This window comes from Ostrea edulis, chromosome 2, assembly GCF_947568905.1.
Source record: "Ostrea edulis chromosome 2, xbOstEdul1.1, whole genome shotgun sequence".
NCBI lineage: Eukaryota > Metazoa > Mollusca > Bivalvia > Ostreida > Ostreidae > Ostrea > Ostrea edulis.
Window position 1 is genome coordinate 73,659,048 of NC_079165.1, and position 21,727 is coordinate 73,680,774.

Here is a 21,727-nt window from a genome sequence, read left to right on the forward strand (position 1 = left end):
CAGGCATTCAGGGGTTAGCCTTGGAGTTTTCGGCGTAAAACAAATTAAAGAACTAGGCTTAGTTTCTTTGACAAAAGTTAGAACCGGACAAGTATTAATAGCATACAACACCGATCTTTGTTATGTTAAGCCAGAGATGTTCATGAACATCATCAACATTTCTACACAGCCACTTTTTGTCCAATTTAATAGAGACCCTGACTTATGTAGTATGTATCTACTTGACAGAAGTATAAGAATGCTAGTGTATAATTATAACATGTAGCTTTGAAACAGCTCTTTATATCATCGCAGAAGCATCTTTGATAATTTGGTATTAATCATATTTTGAAGGTGCTAAGGCAGAACTTAAAAATATGCAGAGCACCAAAAAGTTACATATGAAAGATATCTGCAATGATTTAAAGGTTTGCTTCATGTTGACCAAGATCTACTGTTGATGAATGGGTAGTGCAGACCTCCTGGCAAATACGTGTAGAGAACAAGATGTGTTTGCTTACTGTAATATGACATGAGGAAGGTCCACAGAGAATTTATGCCTTACATATTGAAAAATGCATGACTATGGAATGCATGTTGGTCCAAATTTCAAGATCTCCTAATATCTGATCGTAAATTGCAGAAATTCTAATACCTTCTTTCAAAATGTTGCTATTGTATCTTGTGGGCCTTCATCTGAATGCATGATTGACTTGCTTTTTGTTTCTATTTTTAGAGCAGGGAATGCATTTAGTGCGATTATGACAAATCTTAGTTCACTGGAGTTGATTTCGCTACAAAGTATTAAAAATGGAAAAATAAGCCTGTTTGGGAATAAGCACCTGTGTTTTATAGAAGGCACTGATTTTACACAACTCTTCACTGTGCAAAAAAAACCAGGTCAAGAATTCAAAATCAAAGATTATGTACGGAGCAAGGACAATCGGCCCCCTCAAGACTGCAGTACGTAAAGCTCTTTGATGAATTTTTTTGCACTTCTTTTATGTGTACATCTTGTTTGAATTTGTCAGGCTGTCGGATTGAGTGATCACATATTTACATATTTGTCATGCATTTTAGAATCATGGTTTTTATTAAAAACCGTTTGATAGTTTTAAAAGCAAATTAATAGAATGTATTTGATACTGAAATTATGAAAAAAAAATTTATTTATTTTTTTTTTTAAAAAGATGTAAAATTAAGATAGTCTAAAAAGAAAATAAAACTGAAATTTTTTAAAGTAGAGATTTGAATTTTTGAATCCTAAACATAAATTTTGTATTAGACAAACAGATTAGCCACATTTCCTGTTGATTTTTGTGAATCTCTATTGGGTTTGAAATGGAGACAGGGATATGGGAGGGGTTGATCCTTTTGAAACAATGTAGATATACACTCCACTAAGAAAAGTCAAACGAAATTTACTATGTAGTTATGATCACCATTTGCCTCATAATCATGCAGAGCTTTGTGCTGCTGATATTAATGTGTGGGAAGAAGTATTTGTTTGCATGGGTTTTGGTGTGTTGTGGTTAATGATCGCTCATCAGAAAGTTTGACCATTGAAACAAGATGGAGGTACTGCTGGTAAAGTCACTTTATTTTTATTTTTCATCACCGCAAGTGCTTAATTGATATAAACACATTTTTCTCATGGTTATTGATATGTGTATTACTTTTGTGTTTTTTTCCATCAATATTTGTGTTCAACTAGGGTACAAAATGAATATAGAATTGAGATCATACCAGCAGTACAATACATATCCACAATCTGGGTTTCATACGCAGTATTAACATGTCTGCAAAATTACATGACAAAAAGTACTGAATTCCAAATTTTCCTCATGTGTGCTACCAGTCTGTGAAATTGATTGATCAAATAACCTGATTTTGTCTTTTGTTCCCACATATATACTTGGAAATTGCCTTATACATATAACTATAATAAAAATGGTAACTAATTAGTGAATCGTCTGTGTTAGTCAAAATTCTAAATGTCCTGCACAGTGCTTTTGACTCTGTGTAGTCCTTAATATCACGTAACATGGGTTATGATGTGGAGTTATTTCCCTTTTGTTTCCCACTTTAATGATCATGATATTGTGTTTACATTTCCAGTGATACCAACTGAAGTAAATGTTTCATTGTAAAGTTCCAAAGTATGCGAGCATGATTATTTTTCTTGGACACATACTAATCTAGGAGAATAAAAAAAACCTGTACTTTCAAGAATAGTCTTCAGTAAATTGGTAAAAAGTTTACTTTAAAATATTTAATTTGGAGAAGGGATATGTAGTACAGCTAGTCAATTTTAGGAATTTTGTCTACAATATAGAGAAAATAAACCTGTTACAGTAGACATTTTAATATTAACATGGTTGAAGGAATGTTCCGGCATGTTTTGTTACAAGTCGTTTTAAGAGAGTTTCGTTTCTTTTTTTTTTTCTTTTTTTACCTCAGATATAGAAAGTACATGTAGTAGATGCTGTTCTTGCACAAAATTAGAAGTAACGTAGAAATGTTGAAATTATAATTTAAGTACGTATTTACATGACTGGCTGTACTTATTGAATTAACAAAGATTTTTTTTATAAGACAGGGTTTTATTCAGCATTTAGTTGTTACTACCCATTTTATATTTAAGGGGAATTTTTGAGAATGTAGTCATGAGCTTCCAGGGGATGAGGATGGGGGACATCCATGGAATATGATATCCACAGATTATAACAGCCATATAAAGTGATTGATTACTCATTTTATCTATATTGTAAGTCTGACAATTGTAGAAAATGACTTAGAATATAAAAAAAATGATTTTTGTTGAAAATTCTTATCCAATTTTGTGAAGTTTCTACAAATGAAGGGGATTTTTTTATCTGTGGAAGGGGAAATATCCATTTGTTGCCAAGCGGGAGAGGTACCTTTTACTGGTAGTAAAAACAACCTAGATAAATCCCTGTAAGATGATATTTTTTTGTGTTTATGTGTTTTTAGGAGATTTGAATGTTGCAGTGTTAAACTATGACCTATGTTCATGTGATGTTTTATTCCATGTGTTTGTGTTGTTGATGTCTTGTACTGTTACTGTTATGTCAAGACAAAATTTCTGAAAATTAACATGCCAACATCATCTCTAAGCATGTGCATTTTGGGCATGAACTTGAAGAACATAAGATCTCCCTTGTGAAATTTTACCAATACCCCTGGAATCCAGATAGATTTCAGTCTTTCCTGTTTTGATATGAATGCTGCATGACACTAATGCTTCACAAACATTTTTTTCTTCAAAAAATGAAATTATATATAACTCAAGTTTTGCTGATATAAATTTAATTTGGTAAAAAATAAAATAAAATTCTATCTTATAAAAGAGAAAAAAATTCCTAGTGTTAATTGTATTAAATGTGTCACTTGATTATCATATCTTATAAATACTATATACAGGGAAAGTTTTACAGTGTGGTATTTTCTCACAAGACACATTGAAAAACGATTTTCTCTCATTATAAAAGTTATTTTTACTGTAGAGTAATGTTTGCTTAAATCAAAAATTAAAAGTTTGCCCTTTTATTATAAAAGTAAAATGTGAGAAAATAGAATGGGGTTGAAATTTTCCCTGTATGCAGTATTATGAAATATACTAGTTGATTAATAATATTTATACTGTACAATAGAAAAAGAGGGACATGTGTGCCACCAGAGTTGCTCAGATGAAGGTTGCTGGGGTAAAGGTGCTAACAAGTGCTTAAACTGCCGCTCCTACAAGATTGACAATAGCAGCAACATCTGCATTGACCACTGTAAACAGGTCCCGATGATGTACGATGCTGGGAATCGCCTTTGTGCATTCTGCCATGAGGAGTGTAAAGAAGACTGTGTGGGAGCTGTAAGTATGAACAGATCTTGAAATAACACTTGATGATGGTGCGTTGTTCCATGCCAATATATCAATACAATTCCATTGATTAGCAGGGAAACATCACTGTATTTACATGAAAAGTTGTGATATATTTTTTGTAAATTGTCGCGATTCGTAAATTTTCTTGTCCCCAGGTCTTGTACAGTACCCAGTGCGTGTGTTACAAACAGTATGGTAGAATTGAGACATATCGTCTTTAACAGTACCTGTTGCATGTGTTACAAACAATAGAATGATAGAATCGAGACAAATTGTTTTATAATGGTTTTATAAATAAGTCCTTTCATTAACTCTTAATCTACAGGGGCCAGGAAATTGCACCAAGTGCAGACATTTTACCATAAAACACCGAGACAAGTCAATCACCTGTCTGAATCAGTGCCCAGAGATGTTTTACCCAAATGAGAACAATACCTGTCTCCCATGTCATGATAATTGTGCAGAGGGGTTAGTATTCTTACATTTTTGAAAACTATACCATGCAACATATGTTTTTATTCTCGCCTAATGAAGCATTGGATGAAGGATTTGGAATTGAGTAAAGAGTGTGTACCACAAGTCCTGGATCAGTTTGAAGAATTTTCATTGATCAAAGACTTTGAATTTGTTCACAACTCTAGACACATCCAAAGAAACAAGATGTCTTTAAAGTGTGCATTCTTTTATTTAGCTGCACTGGACCTTCAGATATTGTTGGAGAGGGAGGTTGTAATACGTGCGAACTTGGTATTGAATTCAAAGAGCTGGATGGAAAGTCCAGGTTCAGATGTATGCTTGACAGTGAGAGCCAGAGGTGTCCACATAACTACTTCCTGTCCTACGTCAGCAGACAGACCTCAAGTCATCTTGTGGGCAGTTCAGTAAGTTGATTGACATAGGAGCAGTTGATAAAAGGCTCCAAATTTTTGTGGTGTGACCACATTCCAATAGATCAATGGAATAAATTCAAGAATATTCATTTCACAGAAAGTTTCTATTTTGACCAGTAAAGCATTATGAGTAAAACACATGACGTAAACTATGTTTTGTAGGCTTGCTTCATATGTGACGAGATGTGTGATGGTTGTCACCTGAGCAGTAACTTAAACTGTATTAAGTGCAAATATGTCAAGCAAGATGGTGCCTGCCGCAGATCATGCATTAACATGTTTTACGAAGATGGGGACCAGGAATGCAGGCAGTGTGATGAGGAGTGTCGAGGAGGCTGCTATGGTCCCACACAAACCGAATGCCATGCCTGCAACAACTTCAAGGTCTACTTGGATAAAGAATCCTGGAATGGGAAAAGGGAGAACTGCACTGATCCTGACTTCATGTGTCGACAGTTTAACTGCACTAAATCATGTCCTCCAGACATGCATTACCGTGAGAAGGACGACATGTCTGATGAGGAGACCACCACTCTGTGTGTGGATGAGACGCATCCACTCGTGGCCAAAAGACTGTCGCAGGCCAAAAATGATAAAGTCAAGTAAGTTTGAAATGGATTCTGTAGATTCTTTATGTATATGCGATTATTTTGATATTCTAATCAATATGCAAGAAACCTTTTTTTCACAAAATCAGAAGGCTCACATTTATCAATCATTTATGAACATTAAAGTCCTTTGGAATGCAGAATATTTTACGTTCTCACAAATTGACTCCAAACTGCCATTTTGCTAAATTTAGTAATTGTATGAAGTAAGTAATTTACAGTACATGTTGATTGATTTAAATTTTCAACAACAAAAATCAAAGCTAAATTTAGTAATTGTATGAAGTAAGTAATTTACAGTACACAGTACATGTTGATTGATTTAAATTTCAACAACAAAAATAAAACAAGAGCGCAACATGATGACCCATCCCCTCACAACTGGGAGAATTTATAACGGCAAAATCTGTCATCAAACCTAATACAGTTTATGTACGCATTAAGCGCGCAATTGCTTGTTAGCTCACTAACACATCATTGCAACACTATATTCCCTCCATCTTTGTAATGAGAGAACGAAAGCAATATTCAAGAGTGAAGAATATTGGGAATTTATTAATCCTTGTTTTAGTAAGATTTTTTATGTTTTTTGTTTTAGCTCGCCTGAGCCAAGGGCTCAATTGAGATTTTCTGATCAAAACTTGTCAGGGCGTTGTTGTTTAAAACTTTTCACATTTTCATCTTGTAATCATGGCAAGACCTTTCATTCCATACCATGATCTGTGTTACCTTGACCTCCAGAACAGCAAGGCCTTGTTAGTCAAATTGGTGTTGAGGCATCCCCATGTCATTTGAATTCAAATTTGGTTATGTCACGATCCTTTAGGGCTAGTTCAAGGGGCCACAATATGGGGTAAAAAGAATTATGGATATAAAGATTGAAAAACTTTTTTGTTGTTGAAAAATCACAGAAGTTGAACAGCAGGAAGGCTAGTATTATTCAGATTGGCAATGTGGCCCATGGGCCTCTGGGTTTTTGGGGGGGGGGGGGTGTCTTTGTTTTTTGAGTGTGACCTTGTATTCAAACAAAAATGTTTTGTGTACAGGAGAGATCAGGAGAGGACCATCATCATTGTGTGCTCCACTGTTGGTGGGATTGTTGTACTGGCAGGAGCTCTGGTTATGTTTGGATATTGTTGGTGCCAGAGAGCCAAATCACAGGAGAAGACAGCCATACTTACTGCCAAGATGACAGGCTATGATGATGAGGTACTTATTTTGTTAATTACAACGTTGAGATTTAGGGCATACAAAGTTGAGAATTACAGGGCAATGATCTTTTAGTAAAATAGATTATGACCTAGAAATGTGTGGAAAAAGTAATGACAGTAGCATTTGTTGCCCCAAGTTTTGTTACAAGATATGTAAGAATTCTGTGGTAATGATGCAATGTTTCTTTATGACAGCAACCACTAACCCCAACCAATGCTAAACCAGACATGTCTAGTATTCGACTCATAAAACAGTCCGAGTTGCGAAGAGGAGGAATAATAGGCTCCGGGGCCTTTGGCACGGTGTATAAGGTAAATTTATGGGATTTCTTTATTTTCACATGGAATTTACAGATGTCATTTAAAAAATAATGATTACACAGTCCTTATGTAACAAAGCCTAATTAGAATTTTATTTTATTAGGGCTTTTGGATTCCTCAAGATGAAAATGTGAAGATTCCTGTTGCCATCAAAGTCTTGTCCGACAGCACCTCGCCAAGTCAGAACAAAGAACTGTTAGAAGAGGCTCGTGTGATGGCCTCGGTGGAACACAGCTGCTGTATCCGTATCCTGGCTGTGTGTATGACAGCACAGATGATGCTGATTACACAGTTAATGCCACTGGGCTGTCTGCTGGACTACGTTAGAAAACACAAAGACAACATTGGATCTAAGGTCCTTCTCAACTGGTGTACACAAATAGCAAAGGTATTCCTCATTCAAGTTCGAAAATTGTATATGTCAAGAAAAAACTTGAGAAAAAGACAGAAAAGTTTGTTATCCGAGTTGCTGAACCTCGAGAAAACATTGTAGTTGTTCATCTTTGTGGATACTGGAGTAAAGAACATATACCAACTTTTAAACATATCCAAGGCAAACCATTTTCTTATGATCTGCAGATGAAATTGTTTCAAACATGCTTTATTCCAATTTTTGGGTGGGAATTGCATAGTCGATACATGTAAATTCACAAAAGTTTTCATTCAGCAAGGTATGTAATTTGTTCATTGTGTTTCTATCTAATGGTATCTGGGTAGAGTCACACACATCACCAGATGGAATTTGTAGATCATTTGTGATTGGGAATTTTTCAACACAGTTGCAACAGTTGATTAAGTACAGGTACATGAATAAATGGGTAATAAAGTACATATACATCTGCAATTTTACTCTTATCACTGAAATACCTGTAAGTACTTGATGCAGTAATAAAATACTTATATTCATTATTATAACATTATAAGATATGGCCTAATTTCATAAATACAGAGTATGACCTACATTCGATATTACTAATGTACAGGATATACATATGTAGATGACATTCAATATTACAATTTTACACATTCAATTTTACAGGGAATGACCGACATTCAGTATTACAATTTTACACATTCAATTTTACAGGGAATGACTGACATTCAGTATTACAATTTTACACATTCAATGATATAAATTTTACAGGGTATGGCCCACATTCAGTACTACAATTTTACACATTCAATGTTATAATTTTACAGGGTATGGCCTATCTGGAGGAGAGGGGCATTGTACACAGGGATTTGGCTGCTAGGAACGTGTTAGTCCAGAGTCCAGGCCAGATCAAGATCACTGACTTTGGTCTGGCAAAGTTGCTAGACATCAACGAGGACGAGTATCATGCTGCAGGAGGAAAGGTAAGAAACTGGCGCAAAGATCAAATAGAAATGATCAATGTCACCTTGATTGTAGATTGCTGATATCATATTTTGTTTTTAGATGCCCATCAAATGGTTAGCCCTTGAATGTATCCAGCAGAGAATATTTACCCATAAAAGTGATGTGTGGAGTTTCGGGGTCACAGTGTGGGAACTTTTTACATATGGACAGAGACCATATGAGAATGTGAGAGCAAGGGATGTCCCAGACTTACTGGAGAAAGGAGAGCGTTTACCTCAGCCCTCTATTTGTACTATAGATGTTTATATGATCATGATTAAATGTAAGTCTTCTTATAATAGTTTTCTTTCTAAACAAACTATGAATATATAGAACAATAATGAACAAAGAAAAAAGTGATGGGGATGTTTTATCTTGAGATGAAGGTATTTTCATTAATTCTTTTTTTTTTTTGGTGCGTTGCAATGCAGTGTAAAGAAATTCTGATAAATGTACCTACATGTAGATGTCTCTGTTAGTAAGTTTCATCATGTTGAAGTACTATGTCTGCAATAAAATGAAATGTCTTACAGGTTGGATGTTAGATGCTGATAGCCGTCCCTCATTCTTTGAGTTGACGGAAGAATTTGCCAAAATGGCCAGGGACCCTGGTCGTTACTTAGTTATTTCAGTAAGTATTAATAGAGTAACATTGCTTTTTCCATGATTGCAGAATTTTATCTTGAGTACAATTATATAATCAGAGCTTTCACTGCTTCATGGGGGTGTTTTGGATATGCTCAGGCAGACAGTTAGAAGATCTGTGTATATACAGGGGTGGTTGTAGTTCATATTATCAAAGAATGTAATGATTTTTAGTAGATATACCCAGGGTGTTATTATGGAGAGCAGAAAAAAAGGAGTGTGTTTAAGGGGGATAGAAAGCACACAAGATTATTGAAATCAAAACAAACTCTTTTCCAATGTTTACTGTGAAATTTTAGAATTGAAGAGGATTTTTGTGGATTCCTTAAAATTAACAAATGGCATACCTACTAATAGGAGTAATTTCTGTTTCAAAAATAGCACGACAAAATATTTACGGAATTATTTGGGAGAACCATTATTCAGTCACAGGATACTGAGACTTGGCAATGTGTTGAATGTTTTACACAGTGCACCTCTAACACAGAAAAAAAGCTTTTCCTTGTGTTGAATCACTTGATAAACGTATTTGTCACCATCTCAGGGAGATGTATTGAAGAAAATCCCAGAGGACTCGAATACACCCTCACAGATCGAGCTTATCACGCCCGATACGTCCATCAATCCTAAAGAGGAGGTATAATGAAACGGCGGCTCGTTAACGCATGGGTGTGCTCATATATATCTCGTAGAGTTTCCTCATATATGTGCATTTAATTTATTAATCTGCATATCTATGTCCGTTTTTGTCATGTTTAATAACATTAACAGTTGAATCCATAAATGATTTCCCATATTATCTATATGTATATGTCGATATTTTCATGTAGGTCTTTTATGCAGGTCAATATCTTTGAAATCTCAATTATATTAGGGTCATATCTTACAGGGTTTGGATACAATATAATTACACATCTTTAAAACTTAATTTTTGCAAACAGTGGTCAAAGATCTTTTCCATTTAATTAATCTTGTAATCTGTCTTCCACTTTGTCAGTGAAAAATAATGTCACTCTATTCTGTTTCCCTTCACCAGTTTAATATCTAACTAATAGTAGCCACAAAACAATTAGTCTTTGGTGGAATAGCTGTTCTTGTAATTCATTAACCTACACTGGGTCTCACAAACCTCTTGTAAAGGCTAACTGTAATGTGGTATTGGGATGACATTTCAAAAAGTGTGCTTTTATGTGAAAGATTCACTTTCAGGTGTGGAATTAAATGAAAATATAGAAATTTTTAATAACAAATAGCACTGTACATGGTAACGCTGTTGGGGTCTAGACCATGATTAATTTTTAACACTAGCTGTAATGGAATAATGGTGTCAAGTACTAAAAGAAGCTCAAAACACTCAGTATAACAAATCTCTCATCCAAAAATGCTCCTTTTACCTAACACAGTGAAGATGGATTCAGCTGTCAGAATTATTGTAGTTTGCAGCATGTACCACAGCAACCAACAAAAAAGAAAGAAAGAAAGGAACCACTGCAGATTATTTTAAGCATGTTTTTTTTTTTAATGGCAGGAATGATTTATTTTATTGTTTGAACATTAAGAATCTGATATTTCATTTGTATTTCCTCTGCTTTCTATTGGCACATTAACAGTACAAGGTAAGGCAGTGTCAGTTATTGAATCATGTGCTTGTAGATATTTTTACATTGTTGAAATAGGGCTTCGATGTTTCACTAAACAATGATAAGATCAGAACAACTTCCTCTGCAAGTTTCATTCAAATTTAACATCACTTATTGAAGAAAAAGTGAAATTCATTGTCTTTTGCTGACAACAGAGCAAGCGTTTTCTGGAAAATAAATCTCTCGTAATAACTGTTTATGATTTGAGAGTTAAAGCTCATGTAATATTTTCCCGTGTCTGCTCAAAAAACATGTAACATTGCCATTATCAGTTTTCCTCATCTACAGACTAATATTTTGTTTCATAAGAACTTGTTTTTATCTAGGTAAAAAAAAATCAAATGAGAGACAGGAATTTGATTTATGAATTGAAATTAGGTCTGATTTATAGCAGAGAAGTGTTGACATTTTGATATATTGTGGAAATTTAGGTATTTATCCACTCGTGAGATTTGATAATACTTGTATGTATAGAAGACAGTTTGTCTACTGATCTAGTTTCTTATCTATGGTACATAAACATCAGAGTTTTTCTTCAACCCTTTTATTGCTTGGATATTTTTTCTATTTTTAGTTTTGAACTTTGAAGGCCAATGATAAATTTGTACAATTTCTTACATACATATTCTATTGTGATGCCATCAATTAATTGTAGATTTTTTTTTTGCATGTATAGAAGAATGTAGTGTGTACTTTTTTGTTGTGTTTTTTTTAAAGACAAGAATGATTGTTTGTTGTAGTTTACATTGCATGGCAAGTGTTTTAAAAAGAATTAAGAAATAAAGATTGCATTTTGTAGCCGGCTTTAAGATAGTGATTTTAGAAATCTTTATTATTAGTCTACAGGTATGTTTATTGATTTTTGGCTCCTTTTATTTTATACAAGCATTTCTTCTAAATTGTATATTGTTTTGGTAAAGATTTTATGAAAAAATCTTCTGTTTCAGAATTTAATGAAATACAACTTGCTACTAAATTACTTATTTTTGAATTTGGTTTTTTTTTTCAGGGTGACAAGTTGATGCGTCTGCCTAGTCATTCCTATGACAAGAACGACTTGGCTCGCAGTCTCAGTGTGGCAGTTGATGGACCAGAGGAGGTGATCGAAGCAGATGACTATCTACAGCCCACACCCAGGGCATCTGTGGAGATACCCACCACACCTGTCTCATCAAAGGTTAGATCCATCTCATATTTCTTTGTTCAGATCTCTTCTATACTATTTTATTAGGTCACCGGAGTAACTCAGGTAACCTATTGCTATCTGTTTTTGTCTGTTGTTGTACGTCAGCTGTGAACATTTCCAGCTTCTTCTATGGAATGAATGAATCAATTTTAACCAATTTTTGTACATAACATTTATGAGTGAAGGGGAAAATTTGTGAATTCCGTGGACCTTGCCTCCCTGGCGCCTAATGGGTGTGACCAAAACCATTAAAATTAACATAATCTTCAAAATTCTTTTTCTTTAGTCTTGGACATCAATCAGACAGGCTATTAACATGAATATAGTAATCAATGAACCCTTTACCAAAAATGTGAAATTCATGACCCTTGGAATCAGGGTTTATGCACCAGGGTGGAGCTAAGTTGGTCATATATTGAAAATACATCATATTTTGAAAAAATATTCTTTACTTCAGGACACCAAGCAGTCAAAGTGATGGCATGATTAATAATGAACAATTAGCCATATTTAAAAAGTGAAATGCATGACACCAGGGTGGGGCTATTGGTCATATATTGAAAACTTTTGTGTCAAGACTTGTATACTGTTGGCCTCTGTCTATTACAGAAAATCCTTTTTAGCTCACCTGAACTGAAAGCTCAAGTGAGCTTTTCTGATCACCCTTTGTCCGTCTGTCTGTAAACTCTCACATTTTCGACTTCTTCTCCAGAACCACTGGGCCAATTTCAACCAAACTTGGCACAAAGCATCTTTGGGCCACAGGGATTCAAGTTTGTTCAAATGAAGGGTCACACCCTTTTCCAAGGGGAGATAATAGCGAAATAGTGAAAATACATTAACAACTTTTAAAATCTTCTTTTCCAGAAGCACTGGGCCAATTTCAACCAAACTTGGCGTTTTACACACAGATATATAAGGAAAATCTTTAAAAGTCTTCTTCTCAAGAACCATTCAGCCAAAGAATTTTACATTTACATGAAAGTTTCCCCAACAGATTCAAGGTTGTAAAAATCATGGCCCCCGGAAATAGGTTGGGGCCACAATAGGGATCAAAGTTTTGCATGCGAATATATAAGGAAAATCTTTAAATATGGACCAAGGTAAGGTGACTTAGGTGAGCGATGTGGCCCTTGGGCCGCTTGTTAAAATGCTTCTTATGGGTCATTATAATGAAGTAAAAATAACATGTTTACTTTTGAAAATTATTTAGACTCCATTACTGCCATATGATGCATCCTTACCAACTGAACAAAGTATCCCACTTAAAGAACTTCGACCACCTGCTCGTAGGGAAAAACGTTATGGTCACCTGGAATCTGCAGCGAAAGCTCGAGACCAGCGGGCACAGGACCCATCCAGGAATCGTGGTGACAGTGTCAATTCTCGCTATAGTTCTGACCCAGTGAAAGTTCTTCATACAGGTATTTTATTCTTGATGAGTGTCACTGTTACAATGATAAACTAAAGATAAAGCTCTAAACTGGGTTACTATGGAAGTTGACCATGCAAGGATTTACTCGGGTAAATCTCTCGTGAGAACGGTATTTTGAAATGATTTCGAAGCTAAGATGTTTTTAGAAATGAGTTAATTTATAGTTTATTGTTGTCTTACACAAGTATATGACCATATTGATCATCATTGATGGGTATTCCTGTTTTACTTTTGCAGATGAAATAGATTCTGGTCATAAAAGACCTCTTAGGAATGGCTCTGTGGGCAGACCAAACATCCCCAATCACTACCTGAAGCATTCTCCTGATTTCAAGATGCAGTTACCATTGGATGAAGATGACTATCTTCAGCCAAAGTCTTCCAAACCTCGGGCATATGCTGATTTAATAGATGGGCAAGGTAAGGAGAGTCGATGCTACTCAACCAGATTGTCCCTTTACATTTAAGGACTAAATGGATTCATTGCTTTTAGGATGGGTTCTTGTCATCATTCAGACAAATTAGATGTGCTGTAATTTTTCCAGATATGAACATTGTAGGTCATGAAGCTACATTACTCTGTTCTTTCAATGAACACTGAAGTGGGTCTTTTCTTACAATGAATGCTGAAGTGGGTCTTTTCTTACGAGGGCTATTCGATATGTAATGTGTATTGTACCACAGCACAATAACGCTTTGCACGATTTCGTGGATGATGATACTCTTAAATAGCTCTATTCAATACCTTTCCAACGATAAAAACATGAGCCTTCAGCTCCACATAGTTTTAAACTTGGAGTCATTTCAATAGAGCCAGTCGTTGACCACTGTTGTAAAAATGGTTGGGAAACAGGTTCAGAATATTGAAGAAATTAGAGCTTATATAAAAGTTTGCACAAAACTCGGTCATTCTGTAATGCAGATTTTTGCTGCATCGGGGGAAGTTTATGGGTCTGATAAGGCATCTTATGAGACAGTTCCTAGGTGGAGAAAGAAATTTCTGATTGGCACAGAATCCATCAAAGATGCAGCAAAATCTGTCTGACCTGTGGCTGTAACAGGCAAAGCAAATCTCTCAGAAGTCATGGAAATAATTGAAAGTGATGGCAGATACACGATTCGTAATATTACCAAAGCTGTTGGCATATCACTATTGCAGGTGCATTTCATTTTGAAGTGTATTTTGAAAGTACAAAAGATTTCTGCCAGATGGATACCGCATATATTGACAGATGACCAAAAACGGGTATGAGTACAAACCGCTAAGCAAAATGCTCAAAATGTTTCCCAAAGACAATTTGTAAACATTGTCACTGGTGACAAAAAATGGGTTTACTATTTCGAACCAGTAAGAAAAATTGGAAACAAAGTATGGCTAACTAAACACGGTAGGGGGCATGTAGTTGCCAAAAGAACCATAAGCACAAAGAAGGTTCTTTATTGCATATACTTCTCATGTGATGGTATAGCCGTACAAATTCCGGTGCCAAAGGGCAAACGTGTACAGATTGGTATTACTGAGATGTTATACTAAAAAAGCTCAAGAAATATTATCATAATCGACGCCTTGTGTCGGGATTTAAGCATGTTCGTCTACTTCATGATAATGCTCCATCACATACATCTGAGCTTCTGAAGCAATTTTTGAAGTTGGAGAAGGTTACCATCTTGCTACACCCACCATACTCTCCAGATCTAGCTCCATGCGACTTTTTCCAAAACTTAAAAAGTTCTTATCTGGTTGTCGTTACAAGTCCCGACAAACCCTTGGCTCAGCCATCAGTCAGTGCCTCAGAGGTCTACCTAAATCAGCGTACCGTGACGCATTTCAGAAATGGATTCAGAGATTGAAATTATGTATTTCAAACCACAGAGAATACTTTGATGGGATGTAATGTTCATTTCACTATTTAAGTCGAATGCTTTTGAGATATCGTACAATACACACTACATATCGAACATCCTCGTACAATGAATGTTGAAGTGGGTCTTTTCTTACAGTGAACACTGAAGTGGGTGTGGAGAACATAAATATAGGGGACTGGTTTTTTTTCAGTGAAGAAAAACAGCATATTGAAATAACACTTTTTCCCCTGATTTGAAAGTACTTACTTTTGTCTCTAGTACAAGGAAGGAAAGGTTTTCAAAACTATTGGGAAAAGTCATACTGACACAGTCTTCACGAAAACATTTAAAACTTACTGGCCAGTTGGACCAGTGAACTGTCTGAATTTACTGGCCCACAGTGAAATTTACTGGCCCCCAAAATTTCCATAGTACATGTTTATCACATACATTTATGGAATGCATTGTAAAACTGTACAATCAATTTACTGAAAGTATGTGTATTACTCATATTCATATCCACCCTAAGACATCCTTTCTGTCGATACCAGAAAAACAACACTGTACATGGTATTTTCTCTCTCTCTTCACCCGCAAACAACAAGACTACAAATTCACGTATTTTTCACAAACATGAAAACAGCCTAAGTGCACCTTAGGAAGTAGCCTTCTCTACCAACATCAAATGTAAACGATTGATTAATTCTATAAACTATAGAAATTGCATAAAATCAGAGATAACTGCAATTGACGAAGTTCATTTTAATTTGACAATGCAATAAAACAGCAGTTACCAGTGCGCAGTACGATACAGAACGCGGCCATTTTTGTTGTTTCAATAAGTTGTTCGTTGAATATTCACGTGATCAACGTACAAGTTATCTTGACAATTACAATTATAGACATAGTTATCATTCTCAACTTTAAAGAAATAAACAAACCACGATGTCAAAACACTTACTTTATGCGCTATTTATTGATTTATATTCATTTTGATGGTAATTTAAGTAAATAAGACGTTTTGAATATCTAAATCCAACATTATATTCAATGTGACTTACAAAAAGTCTACAAGCCCATCGGACTTCCTGATTTTTTTAATTTCACTGACCCGACCCTAAAATTCACTGGCCTCGGTCTTCGGACCACTGAGTTTTCGTGAAGACTGCTGACAAAAGTAACAGGACTTAGTACATTTGAATGATATCTTGAACTTGCGACCGACTAAGGGCCATTTTAATCGCCCTCTTCTTCATATTTTCCTGAGGAAATCATTCTCTCTTTCATATATAATTTGATACTCATACTATATTTTGTGTCAATAAGTATGTTATTACAGCAATGTTATGACATAAAAACTTTCAAAACATCTAAGTGTGACAGAAGTATAGATTAAGTAGCAAACAAACAGAAATATGAGCATACATGTACATAATCATTATGCTACAAATTAAAACAAACAGAAATATGAGCATACATGTACATAATCATTATGCTGCAAATTAAAACAAACAGAAATATGAGCATACATGTACATAATCATTATGCTGCAAATTAAAACAAACAGAAATATGAGCATACATGTACATAATCATTATGCTGCAAATTAAAACAAAGTGTGAAACGAATCATAAGTATATATACAATTTATATCTGCTCTGATAGAATTTCAAGATTATGTGGTATAAAAAGAGTGATCTTGAAATGACTTTGACACAAAAACAAGAACTATGACACCCACTGTTCTGTTCCTGAAAAAAATGTATATATAGTTGTTGCATAGAAGATATAATATCTCAATGCATCCATCTTTATGGTGATTTTTTGGATTTACACAATTTTTTGATATGGATGATTTTTGTATTGGAAAACTTTTAATACTTGTATACTGGTAATATACAGACAATTTCGAGTAGAAAACTGATGAACAGGAGTGTTTTAAATTTTATTATTTATGCAAAGATAATTATTTTTACAGTTATGTAGACAAGATTACCTATTTCAGCTTTAATTTTATTACTTGATATTATCATAAAAGAGGGGACTGATGACTAGAGAGACAATTATTAGATCGTCTGGCATATCAGAGTTATCTCTCTTTGTCTGGACCTGCTGCAAACTATTAGAGCGGTATCTCTTATAGGACAAATGAGAAGATTATAGGACCCATAGTGGAGTTTTGCAGGTTATGAATGTTTGCTTTCCAAATAATTATTATTGCATGTGAACATTTTTTTTTTATTGTGATTTCTCTTTTCAGATTACCTAAATGACAGTTCAGGTTCAGTCTTTCTGGACGACCATTTGGACCACAACGGTCATGGCCAACCGGGTCTGAACTTTCAAAACCCAGAATATTTTGATGAACCTAATTTAAATGTGCCAAAAAAGCAGTTAGTTAATAAAGGTTACTATAACGACATTTCTGCTATTAATGGTGAAAATAACGAACATGAACCTCTGGTGCTCAGTGAGGAATGGAAACCAGAAACGACTGTTTAGTGTTCCCTCTGCACCTATATGGTTGCCATAGTTGAAAGTCCAGCTTTAAACTGCCATATATTTATATTAACCAGTGTGATGGTTGTGTTTTGTGATGGAGAAAATCCCAAGTCTACAACTAACTGACCCATCATAATTCATTACACAGGAACACTGTTGTGATTTAGACTTGGCTGAAGGTCAGAGAGATTTGGAAAGTTCTTTGTGAACAAATTCTTTCACAGATCAAACGCTCAAATTCTACCACCCAGTAGACAAGGGAATGCTGCTTCATAGTGCAAATTGATTTAGACTGCATAGTGTACAGCATATTGAATGAGACAGGAAATCCTGCTACTACTTGGAGGTACTAAAGAAAAAGATGATGGTGATGGAGAACCAAAGAAATCCATTATTATTGTGCCAGACTACAAAACTGTGTTGACAGGAATTTGTGACGGTTGCTGACATTTGTCAGTTGTTATCTATGCAGATGAAGGCAGGACATGTTGCTATATTTGTTTTTTGTTGGATATTTTGTTGTTTTGTTATATACAGCTTCCGTCAAGCTTTAATATCAAATTATTGCACAGGATCTTTATATATGTTTATATCTCTGTTAACTTTTGTGACTGTTAATATACATCATGTTTGTATCATTTGATGTGAAGATGTAGTTTGTTTTTTTCTGTTTTTCCTCAACAACCGTAGGGCAAACAAACACTTAGCAATTTAGCAGTTCTAGTTATCACAAAATTTGTGATTTTAAAACAACACAGAAAGGTTGATTTTCAGTTTAAGTCTTTGATCTGAATGAGTTTGGGTGTTAGTCAAAGGAATGTAATTTTATATAAGATTAATCAATGAAGATTCAAGCAATTCATAAATGTAGGAAATACATGATTTTATTTTTACCAAGCATAACAGATGCTGAATTTTCATTCAAACATTCATAACACTGAATAGCTTTACAATGAAAAGCGAGTAGATAAGTTTAACCATTTCAAGACTTCTAATAGACGATCATTTCCAATACATACTCAGTTTTCACTCATAATTATACTACAAATAGATTGCTCATATCATTTTTATCTGTGAAAGATACCAAATTTTTCAAACTGCTTATGGGATACCAAGGCCTTCCAATTACCATATCTACAGTCTACAACACTTTGCAGACGTGACCGAATACTCAGTTAACACCATACCAATAGATGTAATCAGAACGCTTCCCATCAAGTCATTTAGAAAGTAGAAATATCTTTGTTCATTTTGTAGAATTTCCATCGTGCTGTACTATCTAGTCACTTTCATTGTTTATGATGCAGCACATGCCTCCCATTACATTTCTTCGTGTTCATTTCATTGTTCTGTCAGAATTCTGAAAGAATTGTTCAAATGTTACAAATAGATTATGCCGTATGTAATTTAAAGAATGACTTTGAGTCTTAAAATGGGTATAATTGCCAGTACAGATCAATTAATTAATGAAATGAGTTTACTGCAGTGTACATTTAAATACATTGACTGTATCAGGCTCTCACTGGAACTCATGAATTAATGTAATAATTAAGATAATGAATTATAACTGACTACAATTTGGATAACTTTGCAAATCCGAAGACTGTATTTGCAGTATGAAATATGTACATAGGATATTTTTTATTTTGGATGTATTTGACCCAGACAGGGAGTAATATTTTGCAAGAAGTTTTATTTCAATTTTCTCTGGGGAGATTTTTTTTATGTTCGGATTTTAGCGGTTTTTTTCTAAAATTACATTGAGCTCTTTGCCGTATATTTCCTATTCTAGAAGTGGTGAAATGGATGACTGAAATTATTTGCATACAATGATGCACTAATGATGCTGTTGTAATCAATTCATTATTAATAGTTAAGGCTGTAGCATGTTTTGAAGTGTTCTGTTTCATTTACTCTCTATTTATGTTTTGTATATTTATTTGGATAGATTGATCTCTGTTATCGATTATTTAAAACACTGCTGGCATATCAGTATACTGGTGCAGTTCGGCAGTTGTAATGTTAACTTATTAAAATATGCCTTCATAATTATAAAAACATAAACACCGTAGATATCATTGAACAACACAATACACCTATTGAACAGCTTCAAGATCTTTAAGGACAAGTTATTGAATTTTACATCTATTTTTTATTTTATTTCAGAATGGTTAGGTTGGGAATTTTTTTTCAGTTTTCTCTGTATTTTCCATTGTTCATGTGCAACATTTTCATTATGTTATGATTACATTGTTATTTACCAAATCGTGATTAGTAAAATTCATATCATTTTTATGATTTCATTTTTATTATTTAGTTTTTAGTAATTACCAAATATCTACTTAAGCAATTGATTTTACTTAAAATCACTGATGTTTTTTTTATATATGTTTATTTTTTAGAACATGATACTTTTGATAAATTTCTATGCTGAATTAATTTGTAAGGACTGGCAATACCACATGCAAGTTTCAATATGCATCTGAGATTTTTCCCTTAAGTGATTTTTTTATACTCAGTGAGGTGCAAACAAATTTGTAAGCAAAAAGGATTTGAAATATGTCTATCACTGCTTGTGTAGATGTATACAATAATTTCTCATTGCTATTTAGTTACTTGAATGTGGTCGATACACAAAACCAGAAGTCAGAAGTCAGTAAGTAGAGAAACATAAGAAATGCTTAGTTATATTTTGCGTTGCTCATATTTAATATGACTAGAGTATTTCTTGCAAAAATAGTATAATTTTTGTTTTCATGTTTAATAGTAAAACTTTTCTTGAGTCTTAGTATACTGACCACATTGTTACTGCTTTTCAGATTCTTTTATCATCTTTGTCACTTTTGTAGGGGTAGTCTGTCCTACATTGGTGTCTAAAGCTCCATTAAATGCACCTCTGACACTAAAGAGCTCAGATCTTGAAAATTGCATATTCTCATTTCAAATTAAGAAAAAAATCCTTGAGTTTTTGATAAACTTATTGTAGATCTTTGATAGAAAAATGTTGATGAATATTTTCAAAGCCTGGCTGTGTATTTTTAAAATGCTTGAACTTCTAGAATACTTGTAACATGATATTAAGTCAGTTACACTGGGGGTTAATACAAAGCTATCTTTAGACAAACTTTGTTTCATTTGTAACCTACCATTTACTTTTTCTGTGCTGAAGAACATACTCTTCTCATCGAAATGGAGATTTACTGTTGAAAGTTCATGTTAGTATCCAGACCACATTGTTACTGCAATATATTTACAATAAATGTGCATCTCTCTGTGCAGACTATTTGAAGTATTATCATAATGTTAAGGCCACCACTCAATTTGCTCTGCTGACAATGTTTTTGTTTTATGTTCATCAAATATTTTAGTGATAGCAGGAAGAACTGCATGTCAAATTTTTTTTGTATCATTGCATTAGTTAATTAAATTGCTTTGTGTAATTTCATACAGGATATATGTGAATCCTAAGAGAAATATATAATTAAATGAAAAACACTTCATGTTCTACTTTTTGTCACTATGATCATCTGACCAGGATAGATTCTACCATCATGAGTGTATTTACAGTGGGTACATGTTACGCCGAAGGCATGTTAAACCTGTTGTGAATGTTGGACGCTAGGAAGTGCTGATGTTGATACATGGGGAAGTGGTATCGTGCGTCTACTGAGCCGACATTAGGCACTTAAGCTGATACTGTTTATTCTGATATTTATGTTATTATGGTTGTATTTTAACAAACATTGAGCAATCCACTTGACATAGAGGTTTCATACAGTGTGAGGGGGGTGTCATGATCCTACTCCATGATCATTTAGAGAGATCAGTCTTGCTCGGAGAGAACATAGAAATGAAGACAGGTAGTTAACACAATAACAGATTTGAACATCACAGGCCACACTGCGGGGTGCATTTTACAAAAGAACTTGCAACCAATTTTACATACTGGAATTTTCTAGTTTATTGTGAGAATCTTCACTCCAAATGTTGAAAATTTAGCCTCAGGAAAGTAATAACTGTAATACAATTTAAAAGAGTTTTGTAATCTCTTCTATGCCCAAATTTTCTACTAATGGAAGTAATGCTAAAACATATTGTACCACTCTACCAAACTAGGTCACTTTGCTCATGCATACATGTTTGAGCACTAATTGTTCAAAAGTTTAAATTCTGATAATTAATCCCTGGT

General features: G+C 34.3%; 1 protein-coding gene across 5 annotated transcripts in view; it reads left to right on the plus strand.

Moving 5' to 3' along the window:
- Positions 1 to 21,036, plus strand: part of LOC125678912 (epidermal growth factor receptor-like) — a 57,016-nt gene extending 35,980 nt beyond the window's left edge. For 2 of the 5 annotated variants that reach the window (XM_048917714.2, XM_048917717.2), the window contains exons 10-25: positions 716 to 942; positions 3,654 to 3,865; positions 4,203 to 4,345; positions 4,569 to 4,758; positions 4,930 to 5,369; positions 6,422 to 6,584; positions 6,782 to 6,898; positions 7,011 to 7,295; positions 8,108 to 8,263; positions 8,346 to 8,568; positions 8,819 to 8,916; positions 9,475 to 9,567; positions 11,580 to 11,747; positions 12,970 to 13,180; positions 13,429 to 13,611; positions 17,297 to 21,036. In XM_048917714.2, coding sequence (XP_048773671.2) covers positions 716 to 942; positions 3,654 to 3,865; positions 4,203 to 4,345; positions 4,569 to 4,758; positions 4,930 to 5,369; positions 6,422 to 6,584; positions 6,782 to 6,898; positions 7,011 to 7,295; positions 8,108 to 8,263; positions 8,346 to 8,568; positions 8,819 to 8,916; positions 9,475 to 9,567; positions 11,580 to 11,747; positions 12,970 to 13,180; positions 13,429 to 13,611; positions 17,297 to 17,538 — 3,151 coding nt within the window. In that variant the 3' untranslated portion in view covers positions 17,539 to 21,036. Of the gene's footprint in view, positions 1 to 3; positions 210 to 715; positions 943 to 3,653; positions 3,866 to 4,202; positions 4,346 to 4,568; positions 4,759 to 4,929; positions 5,370 to 6,421; positions 6,585 to 6,781; positions 6,899 to 7,010; positions 7,296 to 8,107; positions 8,264 to 8,345; positions 8,569 to 8,818; positions 8,917 to 9,474; positions 9,568 to 11,579; positions 11,748 to 12,969; positions 13,181 to 13,428; positions 13,612 to 17,296 lie in introns of all 5 variants that reach the window. The other 3 variants (XM_048917715.2, XM_056157222.1, XM_048917716.2) reach the window with 3 other exon arrangements.
- The last annotated feature ends 691 nt before the right edge of the window (positions 21,037 to 21,727 follow it).